Source organism: Carettochelys insculpta, chromosome 24, assembly GCF_033958435.1.
Source record: "Carettochelys insculpta isolate YL-2023 chromosome 24, ASM3395843v1, whole genome shotgun sequence".
NCBI lineage: Eukaryota > Metazoa > Chordata > Testudines > Carettochelyidae > Carettochelys > Carettochelys insculpta.
In genome coordinates this window covers 15,885,470-15,904,386 of record NC_134160.1, presented here as the reverse complement: position 1 = coordinate 15,904,386, position 18,917 = coordinate 15,885,470, and the positions used below count along the sequence as shown (strand labels likewise).

The following is an 18,917-nucleotide window of genomic DNA, read 5'->3' as shown; positions in this document are numbered from 1 at the left end:
CACTGCCAAGTCTTTGCTCTAGGAGGCAAGGGGAGGGGAAGGAGGCAGGGGATCTCCCATCTTCCTGCCAGAAGTGGCCTCTGCTTGCTGCTGCTGTACTAAAGCTTCTGCATTTCTGTGTTGACAAAATTGGCAGAATTTTGCAGAAGTTTAAAATACTGGCTGCACAAAGTTTCAGTGTTTGGTGTGGAATGGTCTCAAGAATATGGGGTGCTGGGCAGTTGGGGGGCTGGGAAGTGTGGGGCTGTGGTATGAGGGCACTGGTCATAAGCCCTGAAGTGGAGATCTCTGGACGAGGGGTTGCTGAGCATAAGGGGTGGGGTGGCACTGGAGGGGGCAGGGCATGCTGGCAGTGCAGGACTGCAGTTGCGGGCACAGCCGGGAAGGAACTGCAGGTGTTGGGGTGAAGGAGGCTCTATGCAGAGGTTGGGGCAAAGTGTAGGGAGCACAGTGTAGTGGTCAGTGGCCAAGGGGTGCAGGATGGGGTGCAGCGGTTGGGGAGCCCCTGGGGGGCAGGAGAGATAAGGGGGTAACATGCCCATGGGGGTCTGGGCGTCACAATACATGTTCACCCAGAGCACTGTTATCCCAAAGGCCAGCCCTGAATGGGAGCCTGTCCCTGCACCCAAGAGGACATCCTCTGAGGAGACAGAGACACAAGACTGTGATGTGCTTTGCCCAGGGTCACAGAACAGGCCAGCAAAGAGCCAGGAACAGAACCCAGCTGCTCAAAGTGCCAGGCTCCACCCACCAGGCTCTCTTCCCAGCTGGGAGTCACCATTACAGGCATGCGAGTTTCCTCCCCTACCTCAGGCGGGTTCCACCCGGACAGTCAGGGTTTGGCTCGTGTATCTGTGGGCCATTTGACAAGCCCACATGTCTTTTTTTATCGGTGGTGGGGGGAGAGGTGGCGAATGGGACAGAGCCCGGGGGTGGAGGGGCTGGAAAAGGGGCAAGACCTTGAGGGAGGAGGTGGAGAATGGGTAGAGGAGAGGGATGGGTCTGGAGGGTTCCTTTACCCACCCCTAGAAAGGTAGCAACCTCCCCCCGCACGCCAGGCAATCTTCCTTCCTCACCAATGACTGCAAATTAACGGGGGCCTCCCAGATGACTTTGTTTCCCACACACTCCAGTGGCTTGGATGGGTGTGCGCTGGCTGCTGGGGCCCAGGAGCAGGGCTACATCCCAGCAGCCGAGCAGATAAAGGTACCGCCAACCTGAGCATAAATAACTCTTGTTAGATGGTGACGTGCACATTTCACTCAGCCCCTTAACTGCAGCAATCCTGCTCCCCTCCAGCTCAGGAAACTGGCCAAGATTCTGAGGGGTGGGGTTGTCTGAGTTGTTCTAGTTTGCAATAAATTCTGCTCAGCAGCACCATCCCTGATCATTCCTCTGCTTAGCTTGACTGAGCTGGGAGCAATTGCAGTTAAATAAAGACATCCTGGTGGGGCCACTGAGAGGCTGATGGAGATTTGGCAGCCCATGGCCTACTGGGTTTTTCAGGATAAACTTGTTGTTTACTGCAAGGTTGTAATTCATGTATAGAAAATGCTCACTCCAGCCAAGCACGATCCAAGAGCTGGGGAGGTTGGAAGGGTTGGTTTGAGAAGTTACATGTGGTGCAGAGCAACAAGAATCCCTGGCTATTCATCGAGAGTGCTGCAAACACGTTGTAAAGGAGGTACATCTGATTTTACCATTGAGAAAACTGAGTCACAGAGCAAGGAAGTGATTTGTCCAAGACCGTCTATTGGAAATCGATCCCAAGAGTCCTAGGACAGTGTGCTGACCACCAGGCAGTACTGCCTCCATGCATAGCTTGCTATACAGATGTGATATAGCTCCATACTGAGACAGATCAAAGCTTGAGATACAGAGCAGGGTGAAATGAGCTGCAGTGAGATGTACTTGAGAAAGTGAAAAGATGGATACATAGAAATGTAGAGAGGATTTTTTAATGAGGCTGCTGGACATAGTTAGATCCTGTGGTTCTCCCTCACCTCACAGGGTGACCCACCCTTCTGGCCTGGACTCTCTGTGATGGGAACACTCTACCACAGGCAAGAGATGGATTTGGTATGAAGGAAAGTCACAGAGCAGCATCTAGTGACCCCAGGGTACTTTGTCTTTCCAAAGTGGCAGCAGAGAAAGGCAGAGGGAAATCCTTTGCTGTGTCGCCAGCTCCGGTCATACAGACATCAGGTCTGGCCCCAGACATCCCTGAAATTGGCTTAAAATCGTAAGATTAATATGTTTCTCTCTAAGTATGTGTATTTGCTTTTCAGTTTCTGAACCTTTAACATTCATAGTTGACAGTTTTACTCTGAAGCCACAAGGGCTAGAAACTTGGGGTCAGGTCCACAAAGGGGTATAGTCGAGCTAGACAGAAAATGGAATTGCTGTTTCAGGGGGAATTCTGCCGTTGCTAAATTTGTTTCCGATTCTGAGCAGAACAAACTACAAAGAATTTTGAAGCTCCTTGTAAAGTGAAATGGGGGGAAAAGAGCCTTTTAGGTCAATCAAGAAATTTTGTTTTTTGCCATGGCATGTTTAAAACAAAATGTCATTTTGAAATGAATAGTTGAAATGGGCCTTGTCAAAAATATCCAAATGGAATGTTTGAAATGCTTTAAAAAAATCAATTTTTTTTTGTTGAAATTGCCACATTCCTGCTGGTTGTTTTGATTTCTGTGAAACAGCCATGTCCGCCGGGAGCCTAGTGGGAGTTACAGATGTGCCTATATGAGTTAGGCACCTACTTTTAATCGACTTTCAATGAGAAATAAGTCCCCAACTGGTTTATACATTTGTAAATTTCACTAGGTGCCCTTCTGCAAATCTGACCAGGTGCCTGTCCTCAATGGACCATCTGCTTGATTACCTTTGCAATGAAACAGAACGTGTCTTACCAACAAAGCCCAAAGCCGGTTCTTGAAGAACAACTCCTAATACAACACTTGTGATAAAACAGTGAATGTTAGTGACAGTGTTAAGGAGGTTGGACTAGAGCTGGGCGGGGTCTCTAGCCAGCCGCTAGGGGGCGTGAGAGATCCTGGTAGTTTATTTAATCTGTCTGGTTGATTCTAAGCATCAAGCTCCAGTTAGTTCCTGGACACGGTAACAAAACCTGTCTGAACAGAGGCCCTGGGCAGAAGCCTTCCTGGTTCCATTTCCTGAGCAGACCTGGCAAGTGCCCTGCACAGCCGCATGCAGCTTGTTCACCGCAACAGGTTTTTGTAGTGGGACCATCTTCGCCCCCTGTTACTCCATCCCTGAGATGAGCACGTTGGTCGTGGCCCAGGGCCTAGCTGAGCTAAGACCCACACAAACGCAGAACCAGAAGAGCTGGGCTTGGAGAGTCAGCTCCCTGTGTGTCCCTGCTACCAGGTGCTATATGTCATTTATGGAACAAGGCAGGTCTCCAGTAAGTTCAGTGCAGCTCTGATGGAATCCAGGGCTGTGTCTGGGCAGGCGGGAGTGCCTCTGTGTGCATTTTACATTGTCTGTACACTTCACTCACCGTTAGATCCACAATTGCTAAGTCCACTTTATGTCTGAAGTGTATTTTCCAGAGGATGAATCCCTGCCCCCATGCTCAAAAATGGAGTGACAATCCCAACACGTTTTTCAAGAACATGAGGGGAGGTGTGTGTAACTTTCGCTTGTGACAACGTCCCTTTTTCTGAGGGGGAAACATCTTTGTCCACACAGTTTCAACCTGCTCTAAGCTCTCCTCATGCGAGAAAGCACCGGCCCTGCAGGGTGTGGGAAGTGGAGACGTCTTTCCAACTGGCTAGCAGAGCTTGTGCAGCATTGGGCCCTGTACACAGAGCTAGCTTCCCCACGGACAGTTGTAGATTAATGATAATAATCGCTAGCTCTTATCTGGCATGGTGCATCAGTAGATCTCACAGGGTTCCATAAAAGAGGCAGCCCCAGTGTCTCCATTTTACAGCTGGGGAAACTGAGGCACTGGTTGGTGCTGTGCAGCTGCGTCCCCAGGTGATGGGGTTGATCCAGGGTCTAGCATTTCAAAATCTCAGGATGGAGCTCAGGGAAACACATTTCCAAATGTCCTTTTCTCCATACCACAGTCGAGGTCGAGAGCATTGGCGCCCGATTCCTGCCCCACAGCTGAAGAATAAGGTCCCACTCCTGTCACTTTTTGCATGCAGGCACAGCGCTCCTCTAGGATGTAAGACATTGCAGGGTCAGGAGTTCCAGCATTGCTGCGAACATGTACAAGCTCCAGTGGGCACACTGGGAGCGAGAGATAGAGACACATACCCAACACCAAGCATCAGAAATCATTAAGCAAAAGACGTGAGACTGTCTTAAGATTAGCAAAGTGTGTATTTTTCTTGCCCGCTGGTATTTGATCTTTTAGGGACCATGTTTTCACATTTTTCTGTGCACCTATGTCTGTCTGTCTATGAAACGTGATTTGCTTCTAGTCCTATGACTCCAGATGCTGGTGCTTTAAGAACACACTAAATATCTTGTGAGGGAGTTGACAAAGCTTTCACATCTTTCTTAAACCTTTTCTAAAATGAATTCTGTAATTAAGGATAGTAGGCCTGAAGCCAATAACAACTACAGAGTGAAATAAAGAATGGGACTGCAGACAGAGAAACAAATACAGAAGTGGTCTTTAATTTTACGTGGATACAGGAATCACTGTGCACTATTTAAAACTTCACCAAAGCCTTATTTACAGATTGTGGAAGACAACTGCCTTTAAAAAGTCATGGCAGTAAACGAAGAGAATTTTGGACATAAGGGTAAAAGATTTATAAAAAATGGGTGCGGATCAAATCATATCCAGTCATGGATCCACAACGGATCTGATAACAGACTCATTTAGAGGTAAATGTGGCACAGCTTGAATTTCCCACACGTCTGTAAAAGACTCCAGGAAAGCCATTTGAAAAATATCATCTATTCTGCTGTATTGATTTCACAGAGTTTCTCTCAGTCTGGCCTAGGAAATTGTCCCTGAAGCAAATTAAACTCAGGGATGAATCTGGCCATGGCTGTTTTTTCAGGGGTCTGCCATTCCTTTGCGCCAAAAAGGTGAGTTCAGTGAGACACCCTAGTCCCGGTGCACTGGAGGATGCTGGGGAGAGCAGCTGCTCCGCCAGGGGTGTGGAGAGGTGTCAAATTGAAGGTTATTTAAATAGAAGAATTAACTGAGTTTACCGTGCCAAGTTTCATTCCTATTACTATCCCCTTGCTTGAGTCTCCAGTGCTGACCCAAAGCCCAGCCCTACTCCTGACTAATGTTCCCTTGAGTGTTTTACCCATGTGCAGAATAAATTTTGTTACGTTCACTGAGGCACGTGCAGATGCGCACCAGCAGTAGAAACACAGGCTGCTGCCTGTGGGCGCTCTGCAAATCGGCTGGGCAGCCTTTGAATCTAAGTGGTCAGCTTACAGGCAAAGTCACAGGCAAAGCCCAAACCTCTGTTCTCTGTCTATGCTGCTTTTTTGCTCCCTGAGCCCCTGCGGGCCCGGGCCTGCTCCCAAGGCAGCTTTGCCATTGGCACCCATAGGAGCAGGGATGTGTTGGCTCTGAGATGGAACGCAGATTCCAGGCCTCCTTACAAACCTCCGCCCCATGGAGAGTGAGCATCTTTCTTTGCAAGGACCCATTGCTGTTCAGTGCAATTCACTGCAGGCAAACTGCAGTCAGAACATTGGACCTGAGCCTCCCAGTGTTGGGCAAGTTTGGACCCAGGCATGCACGGCCAAGCTCCAGCCCATCCCTCTGCTCTCACTGGCTGGGGCAAGCTCCAGCTCCTCTCCAGGCAGACCAGAGGGCACTCTGGAGCATCCGTCTTTGCCGTCAGCTCAGTGTGGCTGTGCACCTGGCTTGTTGCCAGGGAGAATGACTCCCCAGGGAAGGTGCACAGACTCCCTGCAGTTTATTCGTATAGATTCCGAGACTCCAGGCCCAGAAGGGACCGTCGCAGTCATCTAGTCCAAGGATTCTCAGCCTGTGGGTTGGGGCCCTAAAGTGGGTCACAACTCCATTTTAAAGGGTTGTCAGGGCTGGGGTTAGACTTACTGGGTCCTGGGGCCAAGCCCAAGGCCATGGGCAGTGGCTCTGGGTAGCAGGGAGCAGGTTACAGACCCCACCTTGGGCTTGGGCTCTGGGTGGGGCGGTAGGACTCAAGCTCCTGACCTGGCATCATGTGGCAATTGTTATTGTCAGAAGGGGACTGCAGTGCAATGAAATTTGAGATCACTTCCCTAGCCCAACCACCTGTACAACATGGTCCAGAGAACTGCCCCAAGCCCCTGCTGGAGCTGAGCTTTCAGCAACTCTCGCAGTCCTGAGTTTAAATAGCCAGTGATGGAGCATTTGCCATGGCCCTGTGTAAATTAGTCCACTGGTTTTGCTGTTGCAGTTTTGCGAGGGAGGCCCTTGCTCAGGGTCTCCGTTAACAAAGTAGGTGCCTGAGACCTGCACTTCAGCATGGAGAGAGATCCCTATCTGCTGCCCCAGCAGCTGGCTCCCCACTCCCGGCTCAAGTCCCTCCTTCTCCAACTCCAGCTGGTGATTTTTCCTAATAAATCCTCCCTGCCGTGATGTATCTGCCTGATGCTGAACAATGAATCATGCAGACATTTCAGTCTATTGTAACTAATTGTCCATGGGATTTCCCATTAATTACACGACACACTTTGCCTGTAATGTCCCGCGAGCTGCCGTGCAATGACTCATTCTCTGCTCTCTCCCCTTTGTTCTTTTCCAGATAGCAGCGCTGGAGAGGCAGATCTTTGACTTCCTGGGCTATCAGTGGGTGCCCATCCTGGCCAATTTTTTACACATTATGGCCGTCATCCTGGGCATCTTTGGGACCATCCAGTACCGATCCAAATACCTCATAATGGTAGGTCCCAAGAGGCCCGTGCACCCTGCCTGCTAAAGCAGCTCTTTCACTTCCAGCACTGTGGACTCCGCCAGACTCCCTGCTAATACTGTAGTGAGCAGAGCGACGAAGGGCGTTACTGCTCAGGGGCTATTGGCTGGTACCAGATGGCACCAGCAGGAATGACGAGCAGGTTGTGCCAAGGAGATCCATGCCTGGAGAGTGTCCTGCGTGCCCCATGAGAAACAGGGAAGTCAGTCAGATTACTCTTTCCCCAGTTCCCTCCTCCTGGCCTCCCAACAAGGGTAGAGGGTGAAACGGGGGGACAGGCCAGGGAGCCTGCATGATCCTGGAGAGACTGGTCACAAGCCACAGGAAGATCTCCCTCACTGGGTCACAGAGGCAGCAAGAAGGGTCTCAGTCTAACGGTTTCCCCCAGGCCGGCCTCCTCTGGGATGAGGAAGAGCTGGGCCACGTCACCTGGCTCTGGTGTCCGCACTGGAGAGAGCAGAGCGGGCAGCAGAGATGGGCAGCCTGATTTGGAGTTTCACTGCACATTCAGGGCTCAGGCCAGGTCATTAGCAACCTCATTAAGACTTTCCAGTCCTTCCAGTGGCCATAGATGCAGTTCTGGGGGACTCCCAGATGATTTAATGAGAAGTTCTGAGTGACCATTGGCCACGGTACGAGGCCGCTTCCAGTAACTCCACACTGTGTTATGGTGCGGTTTCAGGTAACCACAGTGTGAGTTAGAGGCAGTTTCAGGTGGTTTCAGGCTGAGGTAGGGGGCAGTTTCCAGTGACTCCATGTCAAGTTAGGGTGTGGTTTCAAGTGACCCCAAGCTGAGTGATAGTGATGTTTCAAGTGAGCCACAGGCTCCAAGTGAGACCGCCTGTTTCATTTGCTATAGACAGAAAAGTGGGTGAAACCAGCTCATTGAATGGTCTTCTTCTGAGGTTTGGAGGCTCCTTTGAAACTCAGGGAGTGTGACCCCTTGTGAAGTGCCACAAAGAAAATGAGGAAAGAGAGAGGAGTGGGAGGGAGAGGTTTGGGACAGGCGACAGCCAGGGGAGGCTGGGTGAATGTGGAGCAGGGTGGGAATAAAATGGTGGGGGTGGGGTTTTCCTTCCTGCAACCCTCCTTGGGAGGGGGTGGCAGACACAGAGGCAGCTGAGGAAGCAGCCATGCAGCAGAGCTGATGGTTGAGAAGCTGCTGGCGGAATGTCTGATGCAACAAAATCAAAACCTTTCCCGGGCACTGGCTGAATTTGCTGAAATTTTTGACAAAAAATATATCGAAAGCTTTTTGTTTTGTTAAAGTCCCAGGGCTCCGGTTCCCCTGGATGGTTTGGGCTCCCGTACCCTATGACACTGACCCCCAAGCGGGCCACGGAGACGCATTCTGACTCTTTCATTTTAACATGCTCTTTTTGATGTTTGGTGGGAAATTTCAAAATGCCGATGTTTCCTTCCAGTCTGGAGGACTGGCCGGTTTGCACTTCTGCTGGCTCTGTGTGGCTGTCTTTGGCTTCTCCTGCCAGCGTGCTCGGTTCCTGGGGCAACTCCAGCTGCGGATCAATAGTGACAGGGACCTTAACGTGTTACTGACCCCCTTAGTGCTGTGCCCAGGCCCAGCCTCACCCCCAGCTGCTCAGCCTCTGATGGGTCCAGGGAGACAGGGATCTGGCCTGTGCTTATGAACCACTCCACCTCCTCCTTCCCCAGGAACCTCGTCGCCTCACCCGCCTAAGCCTGGGGGTTTGTTTGACATCTTCCCACCTCCCTTTGGCCAGAAACTGGGCAGAAGTTCGGGGCTGTGGGAGGAGGTGGTGGAGGCACTACAGACAGGAGGAAAGGGGATGAGGCAAAGAGAATGAGCTGTAAGGGCTTGTTGTTTCCTGAGCACCACTAGTGGCCTGGCTGCTCTCTGCATAGGAGCAGAGGTGTGTCATAATCTCAGGCCGGCCCAGATAACAGCACAGACCCATGCAGGTCACCTGTGTCCCTCTAGCTGTGCCTGCACTAAGCCTGCTGCTGTTACATGGGCAATCCAGGGCAGTTGTCAGCTTCTTCTGAGGGCAGGTGGGTTGGGGGCCTGGGTGGTCCAGGCCAGTCACCACCTTCCTCTGGGTCTACTGCTATTGCCCAGCACAGGAGCTCAGAGGATGTGTCTGCCTCCTTCAACGCCTGGGCTCCAACTGAGCCTCCTACTCCACCTGTCAGAGTCCCGGCCTCGCCCTTGGTTCCCAGGGACGGCTTGAGTGCGACCTGGCTCGGCCCACCAGGGTGCAACAATGTTCTTCTTTCTGTCTGGGCTGGGGGCAGCCAGCCCACTGCACCACAAGCCACTTTGCACACTGGTGCAGCACATCTCAGGCCCCTAGGCAGGCTGCGAGTGATCCTCCCCCCGGCCCCCAGGCCGTGCGTCCCCGGCTCTTAGCACTCAACCTCATCAATATTTAGATGCACAATCTGCGTATTCAGCTTTAGCCTTAAGTGCCGGGGCCTTCAGACGGCTTTTTTAAAATAACTCTTCAAATGCCACCCTGATCTACAATCAGTGGCCAAGTAAGATAACCCAGGCCCAGGTCATCCCCACCCCCACCCCACTGTACTCTAACCCCCACAGCCCTGCCTGCTAACCCCATCCCCACAGTGCCCTGACCTGAGCCCCTCATGAACACTGGTGTCTTGCTCTGGGCCCCTCCCACACCCCAACCCTTACTCCTGAACCCCGACATCCCCCGTATCCTACCCTAATTTCTGCATCCCGCGCGTTGCACCCCCTCCGCTGAGCCGCTCTTGAACTCCAACCCTGTTTCCTGCACCTCCGTGACCCCAGCACCCTGCCCTAACTTCTGCACCAATACACATTCCACACCCTGAGCTCCTCACATACCCCAACCCTGACTCCTGGACGCCCACATCCCCAGCCTGCTGCCCTGAGCCTCCCACACCCCAGCCCATAATCTCTGGAGTATTTCAAATTGACTCATAGATTTGTTTAGCGTCTTGAAGCTGAGCTACCTGTGGCATATGTGCATTTTGGTGTGTTCATTAGCTTGGGTTGTTATAAGGATGATTATACGGGTACTCCAAGAGCAGTGGTCATTTTCTTTTTATTTGATTTCACATTAAATAGCCATCATCAGCATTGCTCCTTGTTAATTGCCCTTATTTTAATATATTTTCTTCCCCACCTTCAGACTGTTTCCACTATGTATTTAAACTCAGTGTTTTGTCTGTACTGGGGGTGCACAGCTATGCACTCCCTTGGTACTGGTGTGGTGCGAAAGAAATTTTACCCCATCCAAAAGAAAATTCAACCCATCCAAGGATGGAAAACCGTAGCGGGAACACCCCTCCCCTGCCCTGCATGCTGTTAGGAGGGACCAGGGCATGCATGGCCTTGGGTTCTGCTAGCAGAGCACCAGATGTGCTGCAGCCAGGACGCTAGTGCGTGGGGCAGGTGGGGGGAGCGTGAGGGCAGCAGGGGCCCCTGCGTGCATAGGCATGGTGGCTGACAGCAGGGATTCTAAGGGAGAGGAGCAGGGCCGGACCAGCCGTAGGGACAGCGGGGGAGTTGGGGGGCGGAACAGAGTGAGCTGGACAGCTGGTGTGGGCAGGTGAAAGGCAGGGTCCGCTGTGGAGAGGAGTTGTCCACATTTGCAAGAAACATCACCACCACCACTCCCCCCGCAGGAATTCCTGCATATGGGCCTGCGTTTAGCCAAAGGATTTACACCAGTGCAGCTGCATAGGCAGAGCTACCTCAGGCCTGGTCTACACCTAATAATGATGATACCACAGCTAGGCTGGTCTGGGGTGTGATTTTTCATGCCCCTAACCGGTCCATTCCTTGTCATGGTGAGGTGGCTTGTGTGTCTCAATGACCCAGAGAGCTATGCCAATGGGAACTACAGCTCCTGGAAGGGTCACCCGAACCAGCCAGGTCAAATGGTAGAGCCCAGACCAATCTGGATCACCTCTTCCCGAGGCAAAAGGGGTTGGCTTAGGGTTAACAAGCCAATCCATGAAAAAAAACCCTGAAAGTTACAGGAACATCTACAAAGAAATCTACACAAGTCTTGGAAGGAGTTGGCAATCTGTACGGATTGAGTACGAAGCGCCATAGGGAAAGCCAAAAAGAAGCTGCCCCACAGATGACTCTTCTCTTACCCAGGACAACCACACAGTTCGGTAAGTGGGGAAGACAGCACAGATTGCAGTGGAGATGAAACACTACAAACTTGCAGTTTGGGGCTTGTATGACACAAGATGGACACAATCTGGGCAGCTACACCTGGCAATAAGTGAAACCCTCATCTATCAGGACATGGAGAAGAGGGCGCACCCCACACAGGAGGTGAGGGCTTGATGTTATCAAGGGAGACGCATCTCGTGTTTGAATGGAGTGGGCAGCAGTATCATCACAGGTCATCACAGCCAGATTCTGCACCAACCAGTGAAGCAGCTGAGGAATGTAACACAGATATCTATGAGCAACTACAAAGTGTGGTGAACCAGAAAGCAAAGGATATGTTGATTTTGATAGGCACCGTCAATGTGAAAATTGGAAGCATAAATACAGGCGGAGAACAGATCATGGGAAAAGAAGGCCTAGGCAAAATGAATGAAAATGGACAGTGTTTCAGTGACTTTTGTTCTTTCAACAGATTAGCGATGGGTAGTGTTTTTCCACACAAAAGAATTCATAAGATCGCTTGAGTTCCATCAGACCACCAGTCAGAAAACCAGACTGATCACATCAGTGTCAGCAGTTCTTTCAGATCAATGCAGGCCATGTGTGCTAGAAGAGGAGCAGATGTAGGTTCAGACCACCATCTGGTCATGATAAAACTCAAGTTCAAGCTCAAGAGGTACGCCACAGAAGTGACCAAGCCAGGACTGAGATTCGACAAGGAGCAGCTGAAATATACAGAGACAAGAGCCAGTTTCCAAGTGGAGCTGTCCAACAGATACGCACTTCTGACAAATCCTATCCCAGAAGATGCCACCATGGAACAAATTTGGGAAGATGCCAAAACAGCTTGGAACCTGTGATAAAACATTGGGAAAGAGAACAAGGCATCACAAAGAATGGATCACAGCAGAAACTCTGAGAAAAGTGAGGGAACGAAAGGACAGAAAAGCAGCAGTCAACAACAGCAAAACAAGAACATCCAAAGTGTAAGCTCAGAGACTGTATTCAGAAGCCAACAGAGACATTTAAAGGGCTGTAAAATGGGACAAGAAGAACTTTGTGGAAAGCTTTGCACAACAAGCTGATGGACAGAGAAACATGAAAGCGCTCTATGACATCACCCAGGAGCTAGCTGAGTTGTGGCATACAGTGGATCAGCCAGTACGGGATAAGGAGGGGTGTGTGCTAACAAGCCCAAGTGAGCAGCTCAGTAGATGGAAGGAACACTTTGAAGAGCTACTGAACCGCCCTGCCCACATGGAACCTCCCAAGTTAACACCTGCAAATGTACCGCTGCAAATTAACAGCAGCAGGTACAGAGAAAGAAATCAGAAAAGCTGTTGCCCATCTGAAAAGGGGAAAAGTACCTGGTCCAGACAGGTTCAGGGACATGATTTAAGCTAGGCCAGCACAACAATTCTTTTGCTGATGTAAATTGCATCTACCCTAGTGGGGTAACTGGCATCGCTGTACCAGCAAACTTTTTCGAGTGTAGGCAAGGCCCTGTATCCACAATCTCAGCTCTGACAAGCCCCCAGCCTTTCTCAGTGATGCTGTAAGTCCCAGCCAGTTATCTGGTGAAAAGACTATAGAAGGAGCTAAGTCATTCTGTATCTCCCATTTGTCTGTCCTCAGGGACAGGTCAACCACCATTATTATTCATTGTGTGAATGAATGACTTCGAGTTAGCTTTGAACCAGTCGTTTGTGTTTCTAGCTCTTCTTCCAAACACCGACAAGGCTGTGTTGTAAACTGTATCCCTCAGATGTTGCCATTTGGATGTCACATCGGCGCCCCCAGGGCCGCTGCGCAGATTTTCCTGGAGGGTCTCTCTGAACTTTTCAGCTTTCTCCTAGTTTGCCGTCTTTCTGGCGTCAATGCAGGGCCTTCCAGCGGGTTTAGAGCGGTGCAGCTTCTTGGGTCTCAGCTTGAGCTTGGAGCAAACTAGCGAGTGATCTGTATCACAGTCAGCACTATGATAGCTGTGTGTCAGAAGGACGTTTTTGAGGTTATTACGCCTAGTGATGACCATGTCTAGTTGATGCCAGTGCTTCGAGCGTGGGTGTCTCCACGACATTCTGTGCTGTGGCTTCGTTTGGAAGAATGTGTTTGTGATGCACAGATCGTGGTAGTTGCACAGTTCAAGGAGACGCTGTCCATTGTCATTCATTTTTCCCACACCGAAGTGTCCTAAGCGGGAAGGCCATGAGGCCCAATCAGCTCCAACTCTTGCACTGAAGTCACCCAAGATGTACAGTTGTTCACGAGCAGATATTTGTGCTACAGCAGCACTAAGCACGTCGTAGAACTTGTCTTTTACTTCTGGTGTGGCGTACAGGGTTGGAGCATAAGCGCTGATCAGGTGGACGGGACCGGCGCAAGTTTGAAGCGTGATCCGAAGAAGTCTTTCTGATCCGCCCATGACTAATTCCACCATTTGTAGAAGGGTGTTTCTGACAGCAAAGCCAACACCATGCTCTCTGGGTTCTTCTTGGGCTTTACCCTGCCAGAAAAAGGTGTAGTCCTTTTCCTTTAGAGATCCCGAATCTGCAAGTCCCGTCTCTTGCAGTGCAGCGATGTCAACTCTGAGCCTCTTCAGTTCCTCATTGATGACAGTGGTCTTTCGGATGTCACTGATGGTCTGAAGATCTTCAGTCAAGCCGGTCAGCATGGTCCGCACATTCCAGCAAGCATGCTTAAATTGTTAATGTTTCTCATTTCTTGTTGATTTTCTTATTGGTTTGCCTGATGCTCAAATTTCAGTCACTTGTCAGGTTCAGGAACCTTAAGCCTCACGCACCCAGCGAGGCAGGTGAACTGTGGAGGGACAGTACCCTATTGGCTGGGGGCTGCCCAGCTTGAGGCAGGCGGTGACTGTCCAGTGAGATGCAAGGGTCTCTCCCACAGTCGAAGGCAACCCCTGGTGTTCATTTTCTACGCCAATCGAGCAAGGCTTATAACCGGTATCTGTTGCCTCCTGTGTTGATGCAACACTGTTCAGCGATGCCGGAGTACCTCTCCGGGCGCGAGCCTGGGCACTTATTATGGAGACTCTGGGCTGCCCAGACACCAGTGTCCCCCTCTCGGCTTTACTGATATAGTCCAAAGGAGAGGATAACCTCCACGTCTGGCACCAGCTCAGCTGCAGGAGTTGCCGAAACAGTGCCAGAAGTTGACACCGAACCGCGTTCGGACTCCACTCCGGATTTTCTGTCAGGGTTTACTCCCTTAGCCTTTCTCCTTCCCAGGATAACCCACAAGGCAGTGGGGTGTGGAGAATGTGGTTAAGGATCCCACTACTTCATACCTCCCTGTCACCATGAGTCACCATAGCTCCCTGTGGAGCAATGACCTCATATCCCTGGGACCCTCCTCCCCACCTTTCGCCCCCCCCCAGCTACCTTCACCATAGGACCTTCCCCAGCCCACTACCCCCATCTGCTCCCATGTCCGCCCTCCTCACTGCACTGGCCCCTCTCCCCCCAGCTGCTCTCAGTGCCCCCAGGTCCACCTTCCCCCATCACTCTTCAGGCTCTTCTCTTCAGAGACTCCTTTTACTGATAGTGCTGCCTTGCAGGGCACAGGTGGAACACCATACCTGAAAAGGACAACAAACACGGGGCTCCTCCCTCGGCGAACTCCCAGAGGCAAACTCCCTTCCCTGTTAGCTGCTGCCCCTTGTTCGCTGCTCACAGTGTTCGCTGGGAGCTCCCTTCTTATAGAGAGAGCTGCTAGCTGGTTAGGCCTGGCTCAAAGCCTTGCCTCCAGTCTAATCAGCCCTTGAAGGCTCACCTGGCAGGGAACTCCCCCAGTTCACACCTTGCAAACTGCTCCTCTCTGCACAACACAAGCTCAGGCACACAGGCAGATGATCAAACTGCCCTTCTCTGCAAAGTAACCTCGCTGCACAGACAGACATTCACCCACCAGCTCACCACATAGCCCCCCAAATCCCACACTCACCCAACCTCCTCTAGGATGCTTTGGTTCGAAGCTAACTCCGATGAGATGATTCCAGTCATTGAAAAGAAGCGCGCTGCACTCCTGGAGTACAAATGCTCACCGAGCCAGAGTACCCAGCAAGCACTTACAGCGGCCAAAAGAACAGTACAGCAGACAGCCAGATGCTGTGCCAACAACCACTGGCTCCAGCTATGCAGCAGCATCCAGACCTGTGCTGACTTTGGTAATCTCAGAGGAATGTACGAGGGTATGAAGAAGGCATTAGGAGCCACCCAGAACAAGATGGCACCTCTGAAATCCAAATCTGGTGAAGTCAACGCTGACAAAGCCAAACAGATGGAGCGCTGGGTTGAGCACTACTCCGAGCTGTACTCACGCAAGAACGTTGTGGTTGACGCAGCCCTCGATGCTGTCGAGCTCCTACCAGTAATGGATGAACTGGATCAAGAACCGACTGTGGATGAACAGAAGAGAGCCATCGACAGCAGTGCAGCAGGAAAGGCCCCTGGCCAGGATGGTATACCACCAGAGGTAATCAAATGTGCCGCGGACACACTCCTGGAACCCCTACATGAGCTACTGTGCCTGTGCTGGAAAGAGTGTGAGGTTCCACAGGATATGCACAATGCTAACATTGTAACGTTGTATAAGAACAAAGGAGACAGAAGCGACTGCAACAACTACCGTGGAATCTCCCTCCTAAGCATCACTGGTAAACTGTTCGCTCACGTCATCCTTGGCAGACTCCAGAAGATTGCTGAGAGGGTGTACCCCGAATCGCAGTGCGGATTCCGCGCAGAGAGGTCTACTGTTGACATGGTCTTCTCTCTAAGGCAGCTGCAGGAGAAGTGCAGGGAGCAGAGGAAGCCACTCTACATAGCCTTCATCGACCTGACCAAGGCCTTTGACTTGGTCAGCAGGGATGGTCTGTTCAAACTGCTCCACAAGACAGGCTGTCCTCCACGGTTACTCAAGATGATCCAGTCGTTCCACGAAGACATGAGAGGAACCATCCAATATGACGGCGCATTATCGGATGCTTTCAGAATCAGGAGCGGCGTCAAACAAGGATGCGTGCTTGCTCCGACATTGTTCGGGATCTTCTTTGCACTCCTCCTGAAGCATGTCTTTGGATCTTCAACAGAGGGCATCTTGCTGCACACAAGATCTGATAGGAAACTGTTTACTCTTGCAAGGCTGAAAGCTAAGTCTAAGGTGCGGGAAGTCCTCATCAGAGACATGCTGTTCGCAGACGATGCTGCTGTAGTGTCTCACACAGAAGACCAGCTTCAAAAACTGCTGGATCAGTTCTCCAAAGCGTGCAAGGACTTTGGGCTTACCATCAGCCTAAAGAAGACAAATATACTTGGTCAGGATGTTGCTGAATCCCCATCAATCAGCATTGACAACTATACATTAGAGGTCGTCCACGAGTTCGTTTACCTTGGGTCCACCATGACTGACACCTGTCATTGGACACTGAGCAAAACAGGAGGATCAGAAAAGCAGCCACAAATCTGTCCAGACTCAGCAAGAGAGTGGAATAACAACAAGCTGTACACTCACACCAAAATGCAAGTCTACAGAGCCTGCATCCTCAGCACCCTCCTTTATGGCAGCGAGACTTGGACCCTGTGTGCCCGCCAGGAAAAGAGGTTGAATGTCTTCCACTTGCGCTGCCTCAGGCGCATCCTTGGAATATCGTGGAAGGACAGAGTGACCAACACTGCCGTCCTTGAGCAAGCTGGAATCCCAACCATGCACACCCTCCTCAGGCAAAACAAAAAGCAGTCAAGTAGCACTTTAAAGACTGTCCCACGAAAGCTCACCTAATAAACTACTTTGCTAGTCTTTAAAGTGCTACTTGACTGCTTTTTGTTTTGATAGTATATAGACTAGCACGGCTTACTCTCTCCTCCTCAGGCAGCGTCGGCTCTGCTGGCTTGGCCACGTCCACAGGATGAATGATGGAAGGATTCCAAAAGACATCCTGTATGGTGAGCTAGCCTCTGGCAAAAGACCTCCTGGACGCCCCCAGTTGCGTTACAAAGATGTCTGCAAGCGAGACCTCAGAGAGGTGGACATCGAGCTGGACAACTGGGAAGAACTAGCAGACGACTGCAGCAGATGGTGGCAGGGGTTACACAAGGGCCTTCAGAAGGGCGAGATGAGGATCAGACAGCTAGCAGAGGAGAAGCGAGCGCACAGAAAGCACAATAAGGACTTGCCAGACACCCACCACATCTGCAAGAGATGCAGCAAGGACTGTCACTCTCGTGTGGGTCTTCATAGTCACAGTAGATGCTGTAAATGAAGTCCTCAATTGAAACTATAAAGGGCGCGATCCATAGTCTTTGCAGACTGAAGGATGCTTACTACTGAATGAATGACTACACAGGGTGCAGGTGCTGGGATGGGGGACTCCTGGGTCAAGTTACAGCGCTACCCTGGCTTCCTGCATCATCTTGACAGACAATGCTCTGTGAATCTTTTCTCCATCTACAAGACAGGGAGAACTGTCCTGCTCTGATGCCCAGGGGGAAAAGTGAGGATCTTGCCAATGCTCTTGAAGTGCTCCAACATCATAAGCCGGCAGATGCTATAGACATGCAAGGAAGTTTTGTAGAACAAATTCTGTTCTCAGCTGCAATTGCTACTAGACGATTTCCTCTGGGGAAGCATTCAAGCACAGCTGGGAATAATAGCACGCTTAGGTCTCATAAGCTGTCAATCTCAACACACTTTATCAAGGGAGGTAGGATTTATTTTTCCGCTTTGCAGATGGGGAAACTGAAGCGACTCACCCAAGGTCCCAAAATCTGTAGCCCACCCTGATGAGAACAAAGCTGTCGATCTAGGCCATTTGTGGCACTGCCATCCTTTGCTGGTGGTCCAAATGACAGCACCATAAATGCTGTCATGTGGCACTGTGCTCTACAAGGGCAAGGTTGGCAAAAACCGGGCTTCAGCATCAACTTTACCCACTGGCATCACTTCGTCTTTTTGGGATTTTCTGCTTTAACCCATTTTAGACCCTGCCTGTGATCACCTCGCACCAGGGACGGAGGGACGGATGGAGGAGAGTGTTTGGTTTGACCTTGTCTGGTTTCCGTCCTTTCAGAAATGGGCTGAGCTTCTACATTCAGACCCCACTCAGGTTTTCCTGAAGTCTGGGCATGTTTAAATGGGACAGAGGCCAATGCTGGGGGAAAGAACTGTCCCAGAACTCTTCTCTGGTTGATTCCATCACAGTTTATTGGCATATAGCAAGTGGCTTAGTCTCGTGCAAAGGTTCCCAAATGGGGGGCCGTGGACCAATGGGGGTGTGTGAAGAAATTCTGGAGGTGGGGAGTGAGGCGACCCAGTTCCCCCCAGTCAATCCACCCCATCCCAAGAAAGCCCAGGCTGGCATGACCTCCTTCAAAAATGGAGGCAGCGCCGGCTTCCTGCAGCATCGGGGGGAGTCCCACAGCTACCCGCCAGAGCCGGCATCCCAGGAAGCACGTGTGCTGCATCCCCTCCCCAAACAGCCAGTGCGTTTCCTGAAAAGCCGGGTTTGTTACCTGCCAGCAACTTCCTTCCACCTGCTGCCTTCCTGCACGGGGGGGCGTGGGGGAGTGGGAGTCCCAGATCTGCGCCAGCTCCAGCTGCTCAGGCAGTGTGTGGCTGCTGTGGGAGCAAGGAGCAGGCTGCGCACTGCCTGAGCAGTTGGAGCGGGCGTGGACCTGGGACTCCCACCCCCCCCGCAGGAAAGCAGCCGGCAGGAGGAAGTCACTGGCAGGCAGCAGACCCGGCGTTCCAGGAACACACTGGCTGTCTGGGGAGGCGAAGCAGCGCACGCACTTCCTGACACCTGGACCTGGCACACAGCT

General features: G+C 51.3%; 1 protein-coding gene across 1 annotated transcript in view; it reads left to right on the top strand.

Annotated features, from left to right (window-relative positions):
* The window catches only part of NKAIN1 (sodium/potassium transporting ATPase interacting 1), a 205,232-nt gene that overhangs the window by 147,856 nt on the left and 38,459 nt on the right, over positions 1 to 18,917 (top strand). Inside the window, exon 2 of the mRNA XM_074976065.1 lies at positions 6,762 to 6,899. Within this exon, the coding sequence (XP_074832166.1) occupies positions 6,762 to 6,899 (138 nt within the window). The remainder of the gene's footprint in view (positions 1 to 6,761; positions 6,900 to 18,917) is intronic.